Source organism: Pestalotiopsis fici (assembly GCF_000516985.1).
Source record: "Pestalotiopsis fici W106-1 unplaced genomic scaffold PFICI_Scf_7, whole genome shotgun sequence".
Lineage (NCBI taxonomy): Eukaryota > Fungi > Ascomycota > Sordariomycetes > Amphisphaeriales > Sporocadaceae > Pestalotiopsis > Pestalotiopsis fici.
In genome coordinates this window covers 2020137-2043432 of record NW_006917097.1, presented here as the reverse complement: position 1 = coordinate 2043432, position 23296 = coordinate 2020137, and the positions used below count along the sequence as shown (strand labels likewise).

Here is a 23296-nt window from a genome sequence, read left to right as displayed (position 1 = left end):
CCAAATTCACATTCCACGCCCCGTCTGAGGGTAGATAGCACGATAGGTACCAGGTCATTGGAGTACGTATCCAGTGGACATGCGGGTCTCGCGATAAGAGTCAGACAGAGTCGGAGTCAGATGCCCATGGTTATTATGGCTGAGAGGCAGGAGTCTGCTGAGTTGAACATATTCCCGTGGATGAAGAGCCACTGGCATCTCACACTCATCACTTGCCCGGCCCACCCGCGTTCCTTGCATACATCATACAGAACATTCTTACATTGACAAGGGCTTGAGGGCCTTTGGTCGCAGGATTGGATCCCCTACGGATGATGGGCGTGATCACCGGCGATGACTCTCTCTAGGCCTACGCTACGAAGGGCCATGAGCGTAAAACTGGCAAGACTGGACTGGGGCCGTCTGCTGCCGTGGTTTAGGGCAGAAGGGCAGAGAAGAAGCTTGGTCTACCCATGCACAGCCAAGGATGGGAAAAGCTAGAAATCTTCCCAAAACAGCACTACAGAGTATAGAAGAAGACATTTGCCGCGGTAGATGAGGCAGCGGCCTGTTGCCAGACCAGCAAGGACAAGTTAAGAATTGGTCGAAGGGCGCAAACGATGGACGGGTTGTTTCGCGAAAATGAGGGGCAATGTAGATATGGTAGCTGTAGCGCAGGGGAAAGAAGAAAGATACAAGGGTCTATCCATAAACAGAGAGGGTGTGATACTATCAAATTTCACCGTGATCAGTTTTTTTGGACAGCCAATGGCAGGGGAGCCCGAGTGCCTTCTGTAGGCTAGAAGCGTTAGGCCGGCGACGGCGAGTGGCCGAACGCCCTGCCACCTCTTGACTCTTCTCGCGAAATATCACAAAGTGCCTGCACCAGACGACGCTTACAAATCCGAAAAAGGGTCTGTTTCCAATTCTTCTGCCCCCCTCTCTCAGCTTCCCTCTGTCCATCAGCGCCCAGTATTGCAAAAAACTTGCCCGCTACCAAACCTGCCCTTTTTTTTCTGGTTTCCAGTTTCAGTCCACGCTGTCCAGATCTTTCGCTCAGAACCACACCTGCTAGTCACAACAGGGGCGTAGGGTTAAAGGCTCAGGCAGAAAGACTCGAACAAAACCAGGCCGAAAACGCCGCCACCTTCTTATCCACTCGTGCCTGTCCACCACTCAACACTCTGTCTTCTGCATCATACACTGTGAGACCCTTGGAAATCTTTTGAGGACGACGGTTTCTTCTTCTTTTGACTCTACTCACTTGTCTATTGTGATTGCGTACCCATTGTACCTCTAGCAGGACGTCATCCTGCTCTCTTCCAGATCAAATCCGGAGAGCCATTGACGTTTGCATTGGTGCCACTGGGTTGGCTGGCCCGAGACGCCCGTGTCTGATTCACGACACTGGTCTTCAATACCCTTTTACCACTTGCCAATAATCCCATCTTATTCCGGGCATCAACGGGTCGATTCTAGCACTTCGACAAAGCTTTAGCTTCATTGTCGATTTTTTCTTTCTTTTTTCATCAGGTTTCGCCTGAGATATCATTTGGACACCTGGTCTGAATTCGCAACAACCAACACCATTATTCCTAATGGCTTCAGCTTCCACCAACGGCTTGCCGCCGAATTTCATTCTCACCCCTCAGCAACAAGCACTGCTTTTCCGTGCTTTGACGTCGAATCAACCAAACAACGGCTCGCCCCAGACAAATGGGCTCTCCTTGTCTCCAGCGTCACTAGCAAAGTCTCCGGAACAGCCCGGAGCCAATGGCGCCCAGGACAGTCCCTTCCTCGACTATGACTATAGTTTTGGCCCCGATTCAAGCGGCTTCGATTTTGATATCGGCCTTGATCAATCCAGCACAATGATTGGTGATCTCCCTGGTAAAACACCAGGAAGCGACAAGACTGGTGGTAGTAGCGACAAGGGCACCTCTCCAGAAAATGATATTCATGACAAGAGAAGTCATCCAGATGATGACGAGGATGAGGATAAAGAAGAAGGCAACGCAAAGAGGCGTGAGAGTGAGGGTAAAGTGCCGAAAAAGCCTGGCCGCAAGCCGCTCACGAACGAACCAAGCTCTGTAAGTACAATGACTTGTTTCTCTTAATTTTCACTTTTAAAGAACGTCACCTCTAACCAATTGACAGAAACGCAAGGCTCAGAATCGTGCCGCTCAACGTGCCTTCCGCGAGCGAAAGGAACAGCATTTGAAAGATCTCGAGACCAAAGTCCAAGAACTCGAGAAGGCATCCGAGGCAACCCACAACGAGAACAGCCAACTTCGCGCCAAAGTTGAGAAGATGACCACAGAACTCAACGAGTACAAAAAGAGATTGAGTCTCGTCAACAATAGCACGCGCCCGGCTGCCACTAATAATCGGGGTCAAGTTTTTGGTTCAAACTTGGTCAACAACTTGAATGATGTCAACTTTCAATTTGAATTTCCCAAATTTGGAGTTCTGCCAGGCCCTACACAAAAGGCCGGCAGTCTCAATGGCCGTTCACCCTCTTTTCCCTCCCCATCAAACAGCTTTAGTACGCAACCGACTCCGTCGTCGGATAGAGCAGACGACAAAGCTACCCCCAACTCCACCAAAAGCTCTGAAAATTTTGAGTCCGACAGGGAGGCCTTGGCCAAGTTTGCTTCCATCATCAATGGCACCCCCAACTTGGATGGATTTTACAATAATGCCTCGAGAACCAGTCTGGATTCCACCAACTTTAGCATAGCCGGTACCAACTCTGGCTCACCATCGGCCTCATCAAACTCCAACGCTGGTGGTCCCAGTTCATCTTGTGGAACCTCACCGGAGCCCTTCACTCAATCGCCTGTGGGATTCAAGCCCGTTGATACATTGACCACAATTGGGGAAGAACAGCCGAGCCATCTTGCAGGTGCTCCTGCTCCTGGCGACCATTTCGATTTTGGCAATTTTGAAGTCAACAACTTTGACTGGCTCGCGCAGCAGAATGGTGGTCAATTTGATCCCCAATTGTTCGGTGGCTACAGAGAGCCCCAGGACAACATTCTGGCCACTGCCACGTTTGATGATACCTTTTTCAACGAAGCATTTGACGCAGATTTCACCACACCGTTCAATGTGGCACCAAGCCCCAAGGTGGCGCCAAAGAAGAATATTTGCACAGAGATTGACGAGCGTAAGGAGGAAGAAGACACCATTATCACTTCTGTCAATGGCAAGCTGCTTACTTGCAACAATATCTGGTATGCCGAAACATCATACTTGCACAGACCTAGACACATACTGACAACTCGTTCTAGGGAACGCCTGCAAAATTGCCCCAAGGTTCAGGCTGGTGACATCGACCTGGACGGTCTTTGCTCGGATTTGCAAAAGAAGGCAAAGTGCGGCGGCACCGGCGCTGTCGTAGATGAGAAGGATTTCCGTGCGGTCATGTCCAAGCATCTCGGCCCCTGCCCAGATGAAAGTAAATGAGTATGGAGCAGATGAAAAGAAAATCAGTACGGCTGAATGGCCATTGCTGTCAATGTTTACGGTTTTGGGTTCAAAGAATGGCGTTTTTAGCAGACGGGATCGACAGATCTCCACACTTTGACTGCTTGGAGCTGGTTACATCGAAGGGGGCGGAAAGCTATGGGATCGCAGGCAATATGATGTCTCTCTTTTGAAAGCATTGCCTGCTGTTGCGGTTCGGATCAACACAGATTACACGGTTATTGCATGGGATTGGTAGTTCACATATATGATACTTCTTTGTTCTATAAGTCAATCAATGAGACAAGAATTAAATTTGGACTGACCAATCTCTTTAACTAACTGTTTGGACATGATGCACTTGTGACGTAGGACAGTACCTTGATGTAGATGAGCTTGAATGTTATAGAGTTGATTGAACCTTTGCCAGCTGCCTGGTTTTGCTCGACCAGCTGCGCAACCTTGAACCAAAGAAGGCGGCGCCAGTGGGCCCGGATGGCTAGTTCAAGGAACGACCAGTCACCTCTCCTTGATGATTCAATCATTTCCCATTTTCTCTCCAGACAACGCATTTCTACAGTAACCAAATTGAGCCGGGCGCATTGTGTGTGTACTACGTTGCTGAATTTGACTTGTCATGTTCTCCGTTTGTCCAGCGACAGCAGAGCGAAGACATTCATTTTGACATAAGAACGACACCGCTTTCTGCCAAATCCATGACAATGTACAACCCGAGCGTCTCTAGAAGTTTTCGTTTCAAGATTTGCACAGATCAAAGACTGGCCGCTTTACACACTTGATACTTTCTTTTTGGTCACCATTCCTGAGCTTAGGAAAACAGTAATTATTGCCACATCGTGTATTCCATAGCCCTTACTTCGGCGCGAAACGGAACACTTTTGCAATATGGGGGAGCCGCTCCAGCGGCTTATAGTGAGTCCCTTTTCCACTGATAAACCTTGTATAGTTCTCGGCGACTAAAGTGTCTCACAGAACGAGTTCAGCTCGCTGGTTGATGAGGCCCTCATTCTATCACTTTGTTCAGATTTTGACCTGAACATTGCCTCTGAGTTTCAACAAGCTAGGCAAGCCTTGATTGTGGTATCAGCCGACGTGCCCTTGGAGGAAGCCAGCGGGTTCAATGCTAGTGGCCTAGGGGATCGCGTCATAGACATCAATGGCAACCCGCAAGCTGAACCTAGCGAGGCTGGAACCGCTCTATCTGGAAGCGACACACGGAGTCCTGATGGAGTTACAACTCCAAGCGAGAGATCCTTGCCACAAACTATCTTGTCTACCGGCTCTTCCCACACTTCTTTTCAAGAGTCCCAGGGACCAACCCGCTTCAGCCTATATGATGGCCTGACTTTTGAGGAGAAGGAAATCAAATTGCGTGAAGTATTCACAGAGCTCAAGCCAATCGACATTACCCTGGCACTGAGAAAGTTTGATGGCGACGCAGATCGTGCCGTTGATGTCTTGCTTACAACATCTCATTTAGAGCAATCTGGCCAACGGCCCAAGGGAATTGATGGGTTTTATGTAGACGATGAAGATGCCGTTCTTGTGAAGAAGAAGAAGAAAGGAAAGAAAAAGAAGCCTGCGGTCCGTGGTACCAACTCACCGGATCCGAGTGCGCAGAGTAACTTAGGCGAGCCAGCCACGGCAGAAGTTCATGAACGTAAGTTTTGAAATCCTCTGTCGATCTTATTGTCCGATTTATTAAAAATACTAATTAGAGACAGGCAATATCAGGTACCTGGCCGACCGCCTCCCATTTAGTGAGTCCGAGGTAGAGTATGTCTATTGCGAGAAACGTCAGTCCATGGGAGCTGCACTTGTTCAGATCCTGGATAATTATATCGCCATTGACGGCGAGGCACTAGCGAAAGCCCGAAACTCGGCTTCGGATGACCAGGGGAAGAAATATCCCTGGGTTCCTGTGATGTATCTTACGCCCACGTTCTGTCTGGCTACGAGCCGGCAGAATGCCGAAGATCTTGTCCAAATCCTTGCGGAGTATTACGAGAAACCGGCCTATCTAAGATATAATATCTCGTACAACATCTCAGGGCCCAAACTAGAGCTCGTTACCACCGACAGCAGCTCAAGCAAGACATGGGTGGCGGTTGGACGCAAAACCCCAGTCTCACCAGGCCTGTACCAGTCGGGTGTTTCCTCTCCTGCCTCTGGCCTCAGCTTAAGTTCTTTGGATCTACAAGATAAGCGCAGCCACTCGTTCCAAGCTGCCAGTGCTGCGTATAGGAAGGGCGGCTTGCTCCGCGGAGCTGCAGCCGTCTATGCCGATAGGGGCCGGGAGTTGACCCAGGATATGCACTATGCTCGAAGTAGCGAGGCGGCCGCCTATGTCGACCAGCGTAGCCGGCCAGACCACATTGACCTTCACGGCGTCAGGGTACACGATGGTGTCAATATTGCCCTAGGTAGGGTACGCCAATGGTGGGACTCTTTAGGCGAGGAGAGGGTCCGGAAGGCCAAGGCCGGCTTCACCGTCGTCACCGGCCTCGGCAGGCACAGCGCCGGTGGTGTATCCCAGCTCCGCGTCAACGTGTTTAAGGCGCTCGTTGCCGACGGCTGGAAAGTGCAGGTGCTGACGGGCGAGATGCTGGTAACCGGTCGCAAGTGACCATATCCTGATCTCGCTCTGTGCCTCTGCAATCTTCACAATCTCAAGAAATTGCAGACTTGCTTTGAATTGCTTGGGTTATCGAATTTCCATAACGTGGAATTTTGACTCGACTAATGATAGAGCGAAATATATTTTGAATCGTATGGATAGATGTCTTTTCAGGGATCAGAAGCTGCTAGAGACCTATTTAAAGCCATATGTTTTTGCTTCAAACGCAACTTTCCATAGCCAGCTTGAATATAATGCAAAATCTTGCATAAGTAAGTAGGTGATCGATTTTGGCCAAAACTAATCTACAAAAATCGGTACTCTGTAATGTTCCTGCAGCTCCCTTGTATAAACGGGGTATTGGTAATTTTGAGTATACATTTATGGATACAAGATTCTCGCGTATAGTACATGTCTTTCAATGCCTTGTTTGAGCATTTTCATAGCAGATCCTTTTGAGGCTACTACTGGGCCTCGCTGCTTGTAGCGGGAGAAATGGGAAGCAGGAGATGCAATCCGTAGAGCTTGGGCTCATTGGCGTCCTTATTTGTTCCAGGACCCCTATTTCATTGTTGTTCAAAGCCTTGATTGGTAACGTGGCAATGTTGGTTCGTAGGACTGTAGGAATGTGATGGCTTAGTCCAGGCCGTTCTCGTCCTTCCACCTCTCCAGATACAACTGAGGGTCGCTGGGACCGCGAGCGTAGCCCTCATACTGCCCTCTCGTTCTCTGCACCTTGTTCGTTACAAAAGGGCTCAGCTGCGGCAAGAAATAGTTAGTATTGACCATGCCACGGTCTCCGCGAAGCTGTTTATGCGTGGACTGGGGGAACCGTTTCCTTACCTTGAAGCTATCCATGCCCTCCGGTACGACATAGGTGCGAACCTTGTCCCATTCAATGATGTATCCTCCGAATCTGGTGTGTCGACCCATGGAACCTGTCCTGTTTCCCTTGTAGAAGCCCTTGTTGATGTCCTTGGTGGTGAGCGGCAGCTTGCGGAACTTGCGCGTGAACTTTTCCCGCGCCTGGAACATGAGTCTCGTGGTGGGCCACATCTTTGCCCTTCTCCTCCCGGGTCGGCACAAAGGTCTTTCTGTTGTACCGATTGTTTTGTGTGTATCGGAAAGAAGGCCCAAAGTGGTTTGTCGCGTGTCTGTTCAGCACCTCGAATCGAAGCAAACTGGCGCCTCTTCAGAGCTCGAGAATTCTTGACAGGGGTCTTTGGCGCAATTGAGGTTCTGGTTCTAAGCAGTTGGCCGATAAGATAACGGAAATGGCTCCACTTAAATTTCCAATTGCCCCGCCGGACCGTGGCCCAGCAAAAAAATATCGATGCGACCCATTTCGCTGTGCCTATGATCCAGACGGTTTTATTGAGAATTACACTGAAGCTGGCCATGCCTACTACTGGGCTAATTCTGTGATTGCCAATCTCTAACACTTGTTGGTGTCTCTTGACCGGATATTTGTCACTTGTACTACTGGGCCGAAAATTTACTTTTTCATTGTACTAGATTACCAACCAGAATGCCCGGTCGTCAATCTCATGGCCGTTCATTAATGGGCGGCGGCGGCGGCGGCGGCTCCGGCGCTGGTCCTAAACGACGACAGCAGAAGCAAAAGTCCAAGGCCAAGTCCCGCGCCCAGGATGCCTTCTCCATCGCCAACAAGGAGCTGGGCGGCGACCGACACAAGCTCACGCCGCGAAACCGAGAGCTCGACGCCGATCTGAGCACGGGCAAGCGCCGGCGCGGCCACGCTGACGACGATGAAGACGACGAGGACGAGGATGGCGAGTCCGACGAAGACGATGGCCCTCCCAGAAAGCGCGGCCGCGCCGGCCAGGATCAGAATGGTGATGACGTCGAGTACGGCAGCGACTCGAGCGGCAACGAGTGGCGCATTGGTGTCGGAGATGATGACGATGATTCCGACATTGACTCTGACGAGGCCTTTGGCGAGAGCGATGACGAAAAATTCCAAGGCTACTCCTTTGGTGGCAGCCAGAAGAAGGGAAAGAAGAGCAAGAAACAAGACGACGATGACGACGAGGAAGACGAAGACGACGATTTAGAGTCTCTGGGCTCCGACGCAATCGACCTAGCTGACGCCTTGGATATGTCCATGTCAGATGATGATGACCAGGGAGACGCCGAAGAAGACGAAGACTCTGACGAGGATGACTCGGGCTCCGAAGAGAGCGAAGAGTCTGATGAGAGCGAGGATGATGTTTCTGAAAGTGGCGTCAAAGACTGGGTCAACAAATTTTCGGGTGTTGCTGAGGATGAAGACGACGAAAACACAGGTCCGCAGAAGTCCAAGATTGATCTTCAAGACCTTGGATTACTAGGTGGCCTGGATCCTTCTTTGAAGAAATCCTTGAAGCTCATGTCGAAAGAGGAGAAATCATCAAAGCCTCAAAAGCTCGAGGTTCCATTGGCAAGACGCCAACAAGCTCGTCTGGACAGAGCCGCTGCCTACGAACAAGCGAACAAGACACTTGACCGGTGGAACGAGACGGTGAAGCAAAACAGAAGAGCCGACCACCTAGTTTTCCCCTTGGCGCAGACCGAGACTGGTCTTGTCAGGCATGACAACACCGAAATCGCCCCTCTGGATAGCAAGACGCCAGGAAATGAGCTTGAACAGACTATCATGGGTCTGGTGGAAGCATCAGGATTTGCGCCCAAGAGCGAGGAAGAACCCAAGGAATATGTTGACGAAAATGGCGAGCCTATTACCAGAAAACAATACTGGGCTCTCAAGAGAAAGGAAAGAGAGCTCAAGTCGAGGGAGGAGGCCCGGGCAAAACGTATCAAGAAGATCAAGTCAAAGGCCTACCATCGTGTTCACCGAAAAGAGCGCGAGAAGAACGAAATCAAGGAGCACGAGGCTCTGGCTGCTGCAGGTCTAGTGGACTCCGAGGACGAGAGAGAACAGAGGGACCGCCAGCGTGCAGCCGAGCGCATGGGCTCCAGGCATAAAGACTCGAAATGGGCCAAAATGGCTCGCAAGGGTGGTCTTGCTGTCTGGGACGACTCCGTGCGCGAGGGCATGAACGATATGGCGCGACGCGATGAAGAGCTACGCAGGCGTGTCGAGGGACGCGGTGATGGAAGCGACGATGACTCTGACTACTCTGGCGACTCGGAGGATGCCGATGATAGGAAACGACTTCTCAAGGAACTTCAGCGCATAGACGAAGACGACGAGCCATCAGGTCCCAAGTCGAAACTCATGAACATGCCTTTCATGAAGAAGGCCGAGAACGCGAGGAAGAAGGAGAATGATGATTTGATTAAGCAAATTCGACGAGAGCTCCTCTCAGACGATGATGTGTCAGAACCAGAGCCTGAAGCCGATGATATTGGCCGGAGGCAGTTTGGTGCACCAGGTGCCAAGGAATCAGGTGTCAAAGAACCGGTTGCTTCCAAGCCAAGAAAGGAGAAGTCCAAACGAGACACAACCGATATACCTATGGTGGACGCCGCCGAAAGCACGGTCAACAATGCCAAAGCATTGCCAGTTTCAACATCGTGGCAAGAAGTCGAGGATGAGACAGCGGGTGCGTGGTCATCAGCTGTACCTTCAAAGCCAGCTCGCAAAGCTCGGAAAGACAAGGCCCACGATAGCAGCGCCAATGTACTGGACCTTGACTCCAGTGCTGCAGTAGTCAAGGCCGCTGAGCCGGCACTGCGATCCAAGTCGGCCAAGAAGCACGCAACCGCACTGGCTGATGATTCTTCTGATGATGAGGACCACCACCTCGTACAATTCCGCGACCAGGATCTCCTCGACAAGGCGTTTGGCGGCCTTGATGTCGTAGCCGAGTTTGAGGCAGAGAAGCACGCCCAGGAAGAGGAAGATGACGAAAAGGTCATTGACAACACTCTTCCCGGCTGGGGCAGCTGGGTGGGCGATGGAGTCTCGGCTCGGGAGAAGAAGAGGCATCAAGGACGCTTCTTGACCAAGCAGGAGGGTATCAAGAAGGACAAGCGCAAGGACGCGAAGCTCAAGAACGTCATCATGAACGAGAAAATCATCAAGGTATGGATCTCTGCACCATTCTATTCACGATTACTAGGAGATTCCATGTGCTAACTCATGATTTACAGAAAAACAACAAGTACATGGCTTCGCAGCTGCCGCATACTTTTGAGAACTCTGCGCAGTATGAACGTTCCCTGAGGCTCCCTGTAGGCCCGGAGTGGGTCACGAAGAAGACGCACCAGGATGCCGTCAAGCCAAAGGTCATTATCAAGCAGGGCATTATTGCGCCCATGGCAAAGCCGCTGCACTAATGGAATATGCGTGGCCTATACATGACCTTGGATACCTACTCATGATTAGAGAAAATGTATATAGACTTTTAAAAACCATAGAGGAGAGTCTCAATGCGTACGGCGATGAATGCAGCATTATCGGAAGTCGTCTCCACGTGAACCATCCTATGCTGATAACACCTGCTACCTGTGCCAACATTCTGTGGCCATTGCTTTCCATGGTGGGCATCTACTGGTCTGGTCTATATGGTTAACCTGGGAGAATAGCGAACTCGGTCAGGCCAAGGTCCGGAAGGTCTTACCTCCGGGATTGATGTCCAATACTAAGCACAGCGTCTTTGTATTACCTACTTAGTATTCTCCAACCAATCCCGTCAAAGTGGAAATTCAGCTCAGTTGGCGTACGTAAATGGACCGGGTCTGGCACCAATCTCTCTCCACGAAGATTTTCGGGAACAATGCAAGCTGGACTATATACTTGCAAGACATCCGGCGCCAGTGATGCAGAACCAGGCATGGCTTGGATCAAACCCCTGAGTTCCTGGCTGGTCTATCGCCTAGTCTTCATAACTGAGCCAGAGTAACCAATAATGAAGAATGCGAGAAGACCTGCAGTCACCCCTGGAGTCGAGCAATGAGCACAAGCAAAGCTACCTTACGAATACCATATCCGTGTGATAGTCCTCAGGCCACATGAGCACCCAAGTTCATTCTAAGCACTGGAGATAACTTGCTTTGTTTCGCACCCACCCTCAGCGGCAAGTGGGCAAGCTCGGCTTGAGTTTCATATATCGGAGCCATGGTATAGATTCCATATCTAATCGAAGCTCGAGGGTAATTGCTGACGCGTCCATGAATTCCCTTAATCTCGCAGCAAATAGAACACGGAATGTGGCACTATGATTCACTGGGGATGGATCTTGAACACTAGAAGGCACCGGTTCTTTACGCGCGCAGTGACCATTTTGGGAACTTCATGATCCTGATCCTAGTTGCCAAGATTGACCCGCCACCACTCGAAGATGATCGGGAAACATATTATTTTCTCTTTTTTAGTCCCATCCCATGGAATTGTGTGATGACCCATGGATTCAGACGAAAATACCATCACTTTGACATGGGGTTTCTCCACCACATTGCCACTGGTACCAGAAACATGTTGACTCGAGTTCTGCCTTGGTGAAGAGACCGTGGCTAAACTTGACATGTCAAAGTGTCGATCTTGAACGAGATGACAGACAGATCTGGCATAGACCTCTCCTAGAATGACCCAAGAATTCCCCGAGTCTTGGTACGAGGAATCTCCTCGGGTACGCGGCCATTAGCAGAGCGGTCTATGCAAGGAACAACAATAATCCCCATGTGCGATTTGCTTGATTAATCTCTAGCCCTCTCTGCTCAGGGATCAAAAGCCAGCTAGCCAGCCTGATAGGGCGGAGATTCCAGGTCAAAAGGTTGACGCCACACGCCGAAGACTTGCATAACAAACGTTTCCCAGAGATCAACCATGATCTAACCCATTACAATAGCTTCCATTTTCCCGGGCGACCGGCTTTCCCAACGGACCGGAAAGACCAACAAACGTCGCCACTCCAGCCTGCCCGGGACGCCATATCCACTGCCCCGGTGAGAAGCGACAATACATAGGTAGGTATATTAGCGGCATTCTTCCCCCCCTATTCTTCTGGGGCAGCCTGGGGTAAGTAGATATGGGGGGGAAGGGGGAAAACGTTGACTCGGATTTCTGGTCTCCTTGTTTTCCTCGAATACTCGGCCGGGTCCTGACACGGACCACCAGAGACCATTGGAAAGATGTAGGTAGCTTTAATCAGAATCTGGATAGTATCATTATCTTCTGGCCTGCCTTCCACGGATGAATAGGTAGGTAGTAGGTATTTTGGCTTCAGCATGGCCAGCGGGAAGGGAAACTCTATTTTTTCATCCCTCTGCCCGGACCCCTGATCTTTTGTTGTGATTTTTCAATCTAATCTCCAAACGAATGCGTGAGTGTCAGCCTCACGCATCGATTGACTATCTGGAGCATCCCCTGTGTGATCAAGATCATCTCGTATATCGGAATTCCTGCGCAACTCATGTGAATGACTCTGTGGTGCGATTCAGACAGAAGCGCCCTCGAATTCCTTCGCTCGAGTAGGTTCGTTGATCAAAGTGCCAACGTCGCTGCATATGACCATTACGTACAGAGGAACAAGTTTCTGCACCAGTCGGGAATCTAAGTTGCATTAGCACCAGCTACCGGCCTCAATTTGGCGCGCAAGCCAAAAAAGAAAAAGAAAAAAAGGGCTGAACTGCGTTTTTGATGCTGGGCGGGGGACTTGGGAGTAAGGTAAGGGTCTCCTCATGACTACAAAGCACATGTTAGCCGTCTCCGTATATTTTGGGCTAGGAGAGGCCAATATTTGAGTGCCTGCAATTTGCGATGTTGATTACGCTTCGGATGAGAGAATTACCAAGATATCCAAGCCTTTAATGAGCTGCCAAGTTTCTACCTAGTTTGTCCTTTCGAGGTGGCAATCTTTGCACCTTGCCAGGCTACGTACCAATTATCTAAGCTATAGAGGATGGACCCCTTCCTACGGGTTCCTAGCTTTTGACGCCGTTGATCACTGGTTCTGGTACACTATGGCTGTCCAAGGAGATTATTTCAGTAAGTCGGAGGGCGTTCCTCGAATCACAACGGAGCCTTGTTCTTGCCCTAGGGCCCTACGGGGGTGGTATAGACGCTCCGGGGTATCAGATCTACGCGCCACAAGACCAGGGACTCGAATCAAGAATGGCTTCTAGGGCAGGACTCACTAGATGAGCTAGTGTCCTTGCTTGGGTGTGTCGCCCTCGTAGGTTGGAGAGAAGGGGTTCATCTAGGTGTGGATGTTTGATTCTTTCTTTACCAGACACCTGGATATATATGCTTACTTCAGTCTCACTTTGGAAACATATGTGAAATCCACGAGGCTCGTCTGAAGAACTTGGCAGCTCTGTCGCCAAAAAGGCATCGATATTGTCCACACTCACTTCTACATGGAACTTTTGTAATTCTTTGTTTTCATTTTCTTCTCCCTCCCTCCTCTCTCTCTCTCTCTCTCTCTTTAGTCTATCTTTGTCTCTCTCTTGCAAAATGTCGAGTTTTGATCAGTCTAGGCGAGGGTTCCTCGTCCCTGAGTGGTTCCAGGAGCAGCCTGTAAGCAGCACAGCCTTGGTCACTTGCTAAACCATGTCTCCTTTTGCTGACTTTTCTTTTCCGCCCCATAAAGGTTACCAGCGATAACATGAACCTTGCCTCAATCTTCCTGGGTCTCTCCTTAGGGGTTGCCTTGTTCTCAGCCAGCAAGGCCTTGAGGCAGTCGTCGCAGGTTTGGAGGCGTTATGGAAGAGTGAATACTTATATCACGAGTAAGTCGCACCATTCTTCTGTGGCTGCGAATTTCTTGTTCCTCTAAGCTCGGCTATCAAGCCAAAGAAGCCATATTGACATGCTATAATCCAGTGATCTGGCTCCATTGGTCGGCGAACATTGCACTCGGATTTATCAACTGGTTCTACATGTGGGGTCAAATCACGCCCAGGTGAGTAAATATGCCAATTCTAGATATCCCAGATGGTGTCGCGGACACAGCTAATTCAATTTGATAATTTCCAGTTTTTGGCTTTGGCTCGGAATTTGTAAGTGGAATTTAATCCCATTTTGACACCAAGTCGAGCACTTTGGTCTTTGAGAAGTGTTTGCTGACACGATAGTTTGATCTCTATAGTAATTGTTTGGGTCGCCCAGACTCAGCTGCTCGTCCAAATCATTATCAACCGTATCGCTTTACTTATGATGGTTCGGTCACACGCGACTCGGTAAGGCTCTTCCAACGCCTCTCAGCAAAAGAAATAGAAAAATATGATGACTGACGAGGGAGGAATCAAGACTAAAATGGTCAGTCGCGGCTCTTATGACGGCTATCAATGTCAGCGTATTCTGCATTTGGATTCCGGCGAGACTGCAAATCAACCAGACTTATATAAACAGTGAGTCCTTTGTTGTCTTTCTTGTATTCTTTCTCTTTCCCTCCAATCGAATTGGTGGAATTTCGCCGTATTTTCTTGGATGGGAGGCTGACCATGCTTTCAAGTCAACGCGGTTTGGGACCGCATAGAGAAATGCATCTTTCTCGTAGTCGACTTGGGCTTGAACATATACTTTATCCGCATGGTCCAAAACCGCCTGATCGCAAACGGCCTCACCAAGTACAACCGCCTCCTCCGCATCAACATTGTCATGGTGGTTATTAATATATCGCTTGATGTGAGGAAACATTTGCCTTTGTTTCGCTGGGGGGTTTGATCGATACTAACTAGCATATTAATTAGATCGTCTTTATCGGACTCATGTCGCTTCCCAACGCCTTGGTGTAAGTAGCATCTTCCCAATTCCATTTCGACAATCGTCTCCCTACCCTTGTACAATTATTAGGGGTTTGCTAAACAGTCTCGATACAGCTATCTCAACTTCCAGTCCTTTGCCTACATGGCCAAGCTACATATTGAAATGAACATGGCCGAGCTAATCGGCAAGGTGGTGCGGGCCTCAAACAATGACAGCGGCGACCGAACCCACTCGACGGACCGCCAATACCGCTACGGCAAAAAGAGCGGCACCGGCGGCGGTGGTGGCGGCCCCAGCTCGGCGGGCAAGACGCAGCGCACCTTTATGGACACCATCAGCCGCGGCGCCGGCCATCACCACCGCACCCACGTCGAGCTCGGCAGCCAAGAGTACGTTAGCGATGCCGAGATTGAGCGCATCCGCGGCGGCGCAGGGGGTGTTGGTGATGCCGACGGCGATGGACATGAGCTCCAGGGTATTCAGCGCACCATTGTCACTCAGGTTGTCCACAGCAAGGCCCACGATGATGACGATGTCGCCAGCGAGAGCACCTCGGAGCGCCACCTTAATGATATTTGCAGTGTCTGAGAAGGAGAACGAAATCGAGAAGTTTTTGATAAAAGAGTGCATTGGCCAAAAACAAAGCGAAGAGACATGGTATTTAGTGTTCATCATTTCTTGAGCCAGCAGAACTGGGCATCTCACATGAAAACAAGTAGTAGGACCGAGTAAGCGAGCACACACAAACAACATCTTGTTTCTTGTTATAGATACAACTAGATAAATAGAATTTTAATACTTTCTATTGGTAGCTTGGGCAATTCATCGCTGGAAGAGAACAATCGGTCCGCAGGGAACGATTTAAACGATACCAAGCCAAATTGCAAAGATCTTAGAGATCACGTAATAAACCATGGATCTACATACTGTACAATTCATTCAGTGAGACCCACACCATGTGATGGAAGATTTACGGAAACAGTAATACACATTAATTCGACTCATTGATATTGAGAAGATATGGTGTCTAAACGGGAACGAGTAGGTTAAGCTACTCACACAATACACTGCCAAAATTGACTGGTCATAATGATCAATGCATTACCGTGACGTCATGAGGTTTAACTAAACCAGAAACACAAATATCGTGACGCTAATCTTCACGTCACTCAATCGTTCGATATGAGAGTCCTTCCTTACTTTCCACGCCAGCCTGTATAACCAGCACGCTGGCCCTCAAGCCGCTGAGCACAAACTTCTCGCCCAGGACACCGATCGTCTTGCTCATTTCGCCCTCGCCTATGGTGGCAGTCAATGAGGCGTGACGCCGCCCAGCAATGATGATGTCACCGGCGTTGCGCGGATTCTGACCCGTCTTCTCCTTGGCGAGATCAATTGCCTTGGTCAGCGCTGAGCTGGCGGACACGAAAGTCTCGGTGAACCTGACGCGGCTTGCAATATGTTCCGGCAGCGAAGACTGGACCGTGGATATGAGAGACGCGTCTTGGGCAGTGACTTCAGTTCTAATGGCCTCCTTGGTTTCTGCCGAAGTCTCGGCTGTTGTGATTTCTTCCGAATCCGTTGTCCAGTTGAGGTGTGCGATGGTGACGCTGACAAGAGGGCTTTTTGCAAGTTGAAGGACAAATTTCAAGGCAGCACGGTCATCCTCTCCACCAATAAACGGGAAGAATACATGATGCGATTTGTCCGCCACTGGTTGGTGGGCAGCCTCCCGTCGCAGGCTGCGCAGGGAGACACCACTCTTGGTTCGCGGTAGAGTCGGCCGCGTCTTTTCAACAGGTGCAATGCCGCTGAAACCATTGCCGATGAAGATGCCCGTGTTGCAGACTGCTTTGGAAAGAGTATTCTGGATAAAGTCGAGGTGGGATCTGCCAGAAAATCGATCTTCTGACGACACGTGGAAGGGAATGGCTTGATCTTCAGTATTGCTTCCGACTTCACTCCATGGGATCAGAACGAAATCCGACGATTGGTCAGAGGCACTGCTGACAAGAGTCTGGGCATAGGCATCTTCTGGTGCCACAACGACACTCGAGGAAACAGCAACGTCGTGCAGTTGGGAAAATGTCTTGAATGCGTTGACCACGGGATCTCTGCGCGAGAACTCGTCCGTATCTGTGACTTTCATGACCGAGGAGGTACGTTCAGTGAGCTCAATGATGCGAAGTGCGTGTACCTCCAGAGGACGCTTTCTCTGAACGCCCTGCATCGCATCGGGAGTCGCTGCAGCATCCTCTCTGTCCTCTCCAAGCAGAGAAACAAAAGTGAACAAGCTCGGAAGACTGTCGAGGCGCAGGTAGACCAGGAGACGATTGATCTTTGTGCTCTCCAGCTTACAAGCGGCCTCATCAGTAGGAGTCTCGGAACCTATCGGCTTTCCGTCCCAGTCAATCTCTCCCCGCTTCCATGCCTCAATCTTCTTTTGATACCATGGAGGGTAGAGACCCTTGACGATGGGGGTCGTGGCAAATGTTGTGACGAGCGCCATGACCACAAACATGGTAAATGTCTTCTGTGTCAAGATTTTGGCTTCCAAACCAATGTTCTGTAGTTTTGGGTCAGACCAATGGGCCAAGATGAGAGGGAGGGTGAATTGGCGATACATACCAAGACAATCAGTTCGACCAGACCCTTGCAACTCATGAGAACCCCAATGGTGAAACTTTCTCTCCACACAAGCCCCATTCCCCTGGCGGCGAGTGTGCCTCCACCGATTTTACCAGCAAAGGCCACAGCAATAATAGCAATGACATAGCCCCATGTTATGCCATCGTTCAGGAGGCCCAGATTGGTGTTGAGTCCAGAGAGAGCAAAGTACAATGGGAGGAACAAGACCGTGATTAGATCCTCAATTTTCTCCGTAAGCTTGATGGCGAATCCACCATCATGCGGACAAATGAGGCCAACCAAGAAACCACCAAAGATGGCATGTACACCAATGATGCCTGTAACTAGTCAGTAATCCCCTCTGGTAATCTCAAGACGATTGTTTCTTACTAGTAAACCAGGCCGATGTGAGGACGAGCAAAAGTGTCAGCGCCACAACACCCTGGGTTGGCCCATTCTGAATGCTGCCCGTCCGTCTCAGGACCCAGTGAAAGGCGGGCCTGACGGCAAAGACAAGAAACAGCACATATCCAACAGCGACCAGTAGCACATAGAGAGCTGTCAGGCCAGAGCTGTTGTTCACGAGAGCAACACAGAGTGCCAAGAGGATCCAGCCAACTACATCATTGCCCACACCTGCTGCGAGTACGGTCACGCCTACTGAGGACGAAAGCAACCGAAGCTCGGACAGGATACGGCAGAGCACAGGGAAAGCCGTAATGGCTAATGCGGTACCGACAAAGAGGGCAAATACGCCAAAATTGAGGGCATTGGCGCCAGGGAATTGGTGATAGATGCCATAGGCTAGAGCGACTCCCAGACCAAAGGGCAAAACCATGCCGGCCAAACCGACACTAAGAGCCACCCGCCAGTTGGCAGTGAACATGCGGATGTCTAGTTCCAGTGCGATCAGGAAGAGGAATAAGATAAGACCAAGATTAGCCACATTGTTCAGCACCGGCATAGAAGCTGTTGGGAAGATGGCATCCTTGAAGCCAGGGATCCGCGCAAGCACGGACGGGCCGAGCAGGACGCCGCCTATCACCTCTGCAATGACTCTAGGTTGGCCCAGATACGACAATGGAAAATGCAAGAGCCGGCAGAAAATGATTATGATGCCCGCCTGTCAAAGTCAAGATAGTCAGCCAGCCATATTTGTGCCATGGGATACAGTAAATGGATCTCGTGTGCGTGGTGTCGCTTTTGCTCTGCCGTCTTGTGTGGGCCAGAACCAGTCCGTCAAGACGCGGCGGGCGGTGCGCGGGAGGCTTTGGGATCTGCAGCTCTGGCGGCGGCGCTCCGTTCCAGACCAGCGCGGGATCGTTTGTGGTACACTTACCTGTATGATAAACAACGTGATGGGATTGGAGGCGCTGTAGGTATTGGGCAGCACATGTTCAAGTATACCGCCCTGTGGCGTGGCTGCGTTGGTACTCGTGGCTGATGCTGAGGAGGAAACAGCTGTTATGGTCGTGGTGAGAATAGAGCTCACCGTGACCGTAGCCGTGGCCATTGATGCGGTGTGGGTAGGTAGTGAACCGCGATGCAGACGCGGTGGACGGCTCTGACCAAGGTCAAGCTTTGTTTCGGACGCAGATAATACAATGCGTTCGTGCTCAGCTGCATAAGCTGAATATCGCAAGGGTAGCGATTGAATGAGAAGATGCCACAGCTGGTGATGTTTCTTATCTTATGGAAAAGTGGAAAGAGCACCTGTCCGTACCTCAGTTATGGCAGTGCAAACTCTGGTGTCGGAAGCAACGAGAGCAATTAGCTGAAGCCCAGTCAAAGCATGACCCAGCCGGCGCCTTGGCGTTGACGCCTTCAGTCGCTACACATCTGCGGAAAGTCACAGTGTAGGGGTCCAAGACCCGACTGCAGAATGGATGACAATCGAACGAGCCTGGACAGCGCAGTGGGTCACAGGCAAGAACGTTGCACTTCGATTGGGCGACAGCCAGCTATCGGCCAAGCTGGGGATCAGCAGCTCTGATCTCTATTTGTCGCGTGCAAACCACCAAAGACGCCGCTGGACCTTGTTGGTAGTGTGGAGAGGGATTTGGGAGATGGCGCCAGCGACGAGCCAGGCGACTACCGTGATTGCGGGGTGTGCAGAAAGGATGTCGACGGCGGTCTCGAACGCCAGGAACGTCTGAATATAGTCTCGAGTAGATATCACTTGAACAACTCTTAGTCTCAGTGTTTCTGTCCCGGAAAGGAAATGATGCAAATTGAGGTTTGTTTCGTCCTGCTGAGCCAGGTCAAGTCCAGTTCTAGTTCTGTTGTTGGCGGTTCCGGCGGCTTGGATCTCGGGTCAGGGGACGAAAGAAACCTGTCATGATCCATGCCCACCGCCATGATAACAAGAAAGGAAGAGAGATATGGGTGCCAATCCAGGATCCGCCCTTGACACTTATGAGAGAGAGGCCGCCGCCAGCCTACTGTGTGGAGGCAAACCCCATTTCTAAGATATGGAATAGATTCCTGGGCCTTGATGGATTAGCGAGGGGTGCGCCAAGCACGCCATTACGATTCCTGAGGCCTGGCGAGCGAGCAACACAATCCAGCCATCACGAGGAGCAACAAGCCGAGACTTCTGTTGTCACACCTCCCCAAACCAAGAGTCTTGGAGAGAAAGTATGTTTTGAAGCAAATGTATTGCAAGTTGTGTGTTCGTTCTCGTGGGCCATAAGGGGGCCAGCTGAAAGGTTGCTTGCCATTGTGTTGGAGTGAGGTGCAAAGCTACACAAGCCCAGTTTGAGCCTCAAGATTGATTTGGGGCCTTCCTCTCCACACATGGGGACGAGCTCCCCCAGATTTGTTTTGATGCGGAGCTAGAGACCTGCCTAAGGACTTCCTATCACTGGCGCGCACTAGGCAGACAGCTGGAGTTGCCGTTGGGGCAGGCACCCACACTGCAGACGGCCGGCCATATACACTAAAACGTACTTACCTACAGGTAGGTGCTAATGAACATCAGGTGATTTGCGCCTCCCGATTTCTAGAATCTCCCTATCGTAAGAACTTCAACACCCGAATTGTTGGAGCTGGCTAATCTTTGTCACACGTCACATTTCTTCTTTCTCTGACTTTTATGATCTATCTCAACCTTTTGTGTCACGCAGCCTTTTCTTCGAGAACCTCATGCACGCACAAAACTTAAAAAGAGAATGTGCAGCTTGACAGCCTCACGGGCTGATTTGCTGAGCTTCGAGGCCGAGCGCATTATCCGTTTATGGTAATTGCGCTTCCCCCCCCCCCCCCCCCCCTTCGCACGGGAAGACGAGAGAGACACGGTCTCACGTATGAGAGAATGGGCCCTTTTCCAAGCCACGCCGTCTCGGGTCAAGACAGCAACCCATGGCGGTGAACCCGTCGGCGGTCGGCATACATCCTTGATCCAAGATCTACTATTCGTGAGCCTTACGACCTCTGTTCTAGTGTATCCATCACAGGAAGGATTGGTCCGCCCGAGGCGCAATAAAGTATGTAGCTGATACAGGCCGACACCACCGAGCGCTTTTGATTACAATGATCCTTTGCCATTGCGTATGGGAAGAAGTGACTGGGGTGCAACAGTATGAGCTCCTCGTTACCTATGTAGGTATTCTTCTTTGCACATTTGAACAAGTACTGTAGGTACATCCTACAAGGCAAAAGTGCAGCACCTGCCGGGAAACAGAATTCAGGCTATGTGTAATGTGACACCGAATCCGTCGTGATTTGTCCCGAGCAGCTGCAACACCCCCGGGGGGAAAAGAAGAAGAAGTGTTTAACAGCGACCGTGGCGAGCCTTGTAACAATCAAGGCGCAAACAAGGCTGGCATCCAAGTCCCGAGTTGGACCTGTGCGCCAATTGGAAAAGTCGCCTGGGCGGCGCAAAACAATGCCCTATAGTGTAGCAAAGCTTTTGTCACAGTCTTGCTGCAGAGCCTCACGATACGCGCGCGCGCGCTTGCTAATGGGACACATTCAGTCTCCGATACTGCTCACAACACCAAGAGCCAGAAGCACAGATATAGACTAGATTTCCACATCGTCAGCCCTACGGGGAATTCCCTTTTTTTTTCGGCCTTGACCAGTTTACTGGGTCTGTTTCGGGCAGCGGTGGTGCTTACATCCATTTCCTATTGTAGATAGACTTCTTACAACCCACGAGCGAGTCCCACGGTGCCACGGTGTCGGGACGGGAGCTTGCGCGGACGAGTAAGCAGGCAAGCGAGAGCCGCCTGTCAGATTAATTCAACCTCAGTCGATGGATTTGTCTATATCAACCCATATTTTACATCCTTCTTTGTTGGTGGGTTGTACAATTATCAGAAAATGTTTAGGGAGATGACACCAATAGGCTCATGAATGGCTCTCTTTCTTAATTGCGATCTCCGACCGTCCGCTGCAGTCTGCTGTGCCGCGGTCTCTTTCGTGGTTTGTAATCCATTTTAATTCCGAAGTCCGTCAACAAGTCCTTTGCCCCGACTCGGTCTTTTGCCACAAAATCCGCGCCGAAAGGAAAGAAAGAACAAAGTCTCCGAGATCATGATCTGCCACCAAGGGCGCGAGGAGAAAGTACATTAATGTATCATTTCCCAACTCGGAGCCGAAAACATGATTTTACTTGCTGACTCCTTGCTGCCGGAATTACAAGATTTCGCTTTGGGAGCTGGATCCGAGGAATGGAGAAAACATCACCTGAGATCGACGCGTGGGCCAGAATCCCCCCAGTTGCTCGTTCCTAGAATGACTTCTTGTCTATACTCTATAGAAAAGTTTGGGCACTGCTTGCTCATGGTGCTCCATTATGATATCAATTGAGTTGCAACCGTCTGCGAGTATGGACAAGACCCAAGAAAGAGCGGCATCCCTTGCAGGTAGATGTTGTATGCGCCGCCGGATATTACAATCACGTTATCCAACCGCAACATCCTTCTCCCTTGTTTTTCCTTCCCTTCTTTCCCATTGGGAGGAAGGCAAAATAAGTCCAATTTGAATCCAAGTTTGTTCCTGTCGCCAAAAAAAAGGGGGTAATAGGGAACGGAGATGGAAGCGTTATCTCATGATATCACATCATTCCCGGCACTTTGACAATAATGCTTGCACTTTCAAACACTGCATACGTGGGGTTGGCTGTCATGCGCAATAACACGTTATGCGAACATGATGGTCATGATAAACATATCACGCCGAAGCATAACAAGATTCCAGAGGTTTCTATGGAGCACATGTTATTGTCATTGCCTCAGTGCCGCCCTTGCGCCGCGTTGATGAGTATTTTGCGAATTTGGTGCAGCCTTCTCGATAGAGATGTACAGAGACTACCCTGAAAATAATTGATGATACCAAAGAGCCGCCAAAGACTCGTAATGATCTCCTCTTTTGGGAGCTACAGTATGCATGTCAACTTGGTGTGCACACGTATTGTCATGCAAGGTTCCTATCTCAAGGATTTATCTTGCTTCGCAATTCCTTTCCCTCTATTCACCAGACCACGTACACCACGTATAACAGGCAAGGATATTTGTAAGAAGGGCGGTGAACACTGTTTACAAATGCGAAACATGTGTATTATCATATGTATAATATGTCGTTTCTTTGCAAATCATAATCATATCATTTGCATTGGAGTGGCGAATGAAACCATTTTGATAGTATACTAATGGTCATAAGAGAAGGGGGTAAGGAGTGTGTCTGTCCATCGGCAGCTGGTACCCTGGGCGGCCGTGACGTTCGCCAAGCTAATTTGGGCGGCCATAGACAGATGGATGTTGGGGGCCAAATTCTTCTTTCCCTTTTTCATCGAAATACAGAGTAGCTTTCCCGCGAAGTTCGAAATGGAGCCCGCGCAGGAAATAATGCGTCTTTGCTGCCCTTTTGCCTTGCGAGTGACTCTGCCACGGCAAATATGGGGACTG

General features: G+C 50.2%; 6 protein-coding genes across 6 annotated transcripts; 4 read left to right on the top strand and 2 right to left on the bottom strand.

The window, feature by feature from the left end:
• Positions 1 to 1577: 1577 nt before the first annotated feature.
• Positions 1578 to 3447, top strand: PFICI_10263 (uncharacterized protein; the record flags this gene model as incomplete). The annotated part of the gene is made up of 3 exons (XM_007838844.1): positions 1578 to 2069; positions 2137 to 3215; positions 3273 to 3447. 3 exons carry the CDS (start codon positions 1578 to 1580, stop codon positions 3445 to 3447), a joined length of 1746 nt encoding a protein of 581 aa, XP_007837035.1.
• A 906-nt stretch (positions 3448 to 4353) lies between these two features.
• PFICI_10262 (uncharacterized protein) lies at positions 4354 to 6094 on the top strand (the record flags this gene model as incomplete). Its single annotated transcript, XM_007838843.1, has 3 exons — positions 4354 to 4380; positions 4441 to 5128; positions 5193 to 6094. 3 exons carry the CDS (start codon positions 4354 to 4356, stop codon positions 6092 to 6094), a joined length of 1617 nt encoding a protein of 538 aa, XP_007837034.1.
• Positions 6095 to 6721: 627 nt separating this feature from the next.
• PFICI_10261 (uncharacterized protein) lies at positions 6722 to 7141 on the bottom strand (the record flags this gene model as incomplete). Its single annotated transcript, XM_007838842.1, has 2 exons — positions 6722 to 6844; positions 6929 to 7141. 2 exons carry the CDS (start codon positions 7139 to 7141, stop codon positions 6722 to 6724), a joined length of 336 nt encoding a protein of 111 aa, XP_007837033.1.
• Positions 7142 to 7613: 472 nt separating this feature from the next.
• On the top strand, positions 7614 to 10387 carry PFICI_10260 (uncharacterized protein; the record flags this gene model as incomplete). The annotated part of the gene is made up of 2 exons (XM_007838841.1): positions 7614 to 10133; positions 10202 to 10387. 2 exons carry the CDS (start codon positions 7614 to 7616, stop codon positions 10385 to 10387), a joined length of 2706 nt encoding a protein of 901 aa, XP_007837032.1.
• A 4195-nt stretch (positions 10388 to 14582) lies between these two features.
• Positions 14583 to 15347, top strand: PFICI_10259 (uncharacterized protein; the record flags this gene model as incomplete). The annotated part of the gene is made up of 3 exons (XM_007838840.1): positions 14583 to 14678; positions 14744 to 14784; positions 14873 to 15347. The coding sequence occupies 3 exons, from the start codon at positions 14583 to 14585 to the stop codon at positions 15345 to 15347; spliced, it is 612 nt and encodes a 203-aa protein (XP_007837031.1).
• A 577-nt stretch (positions 15348 to 15924) lies between these two features.
• On the bottom strand, positions 15925 to 18900 carry PFICI_10258 (uncharacterized protein; the record flags this gene model as incomplete). The annotated part of the gene is made up of 4 exons (XM_007838839.1): positions 15925 to 17325; positions 17388 to 17725; positions 17778 to 18510; positions 18727 to 18900. The coding sequence occupies 4 exons, from the start codon at positions 18898 to 18900 to the stop codon at positions 15925 to 15927; spliced, it is 2646 nt and encodes an 881-aa protein (XP_007837030.1).
• Between the last annotated feature and the right edge of the window lie 4396 nt (positions 18901 to 23296).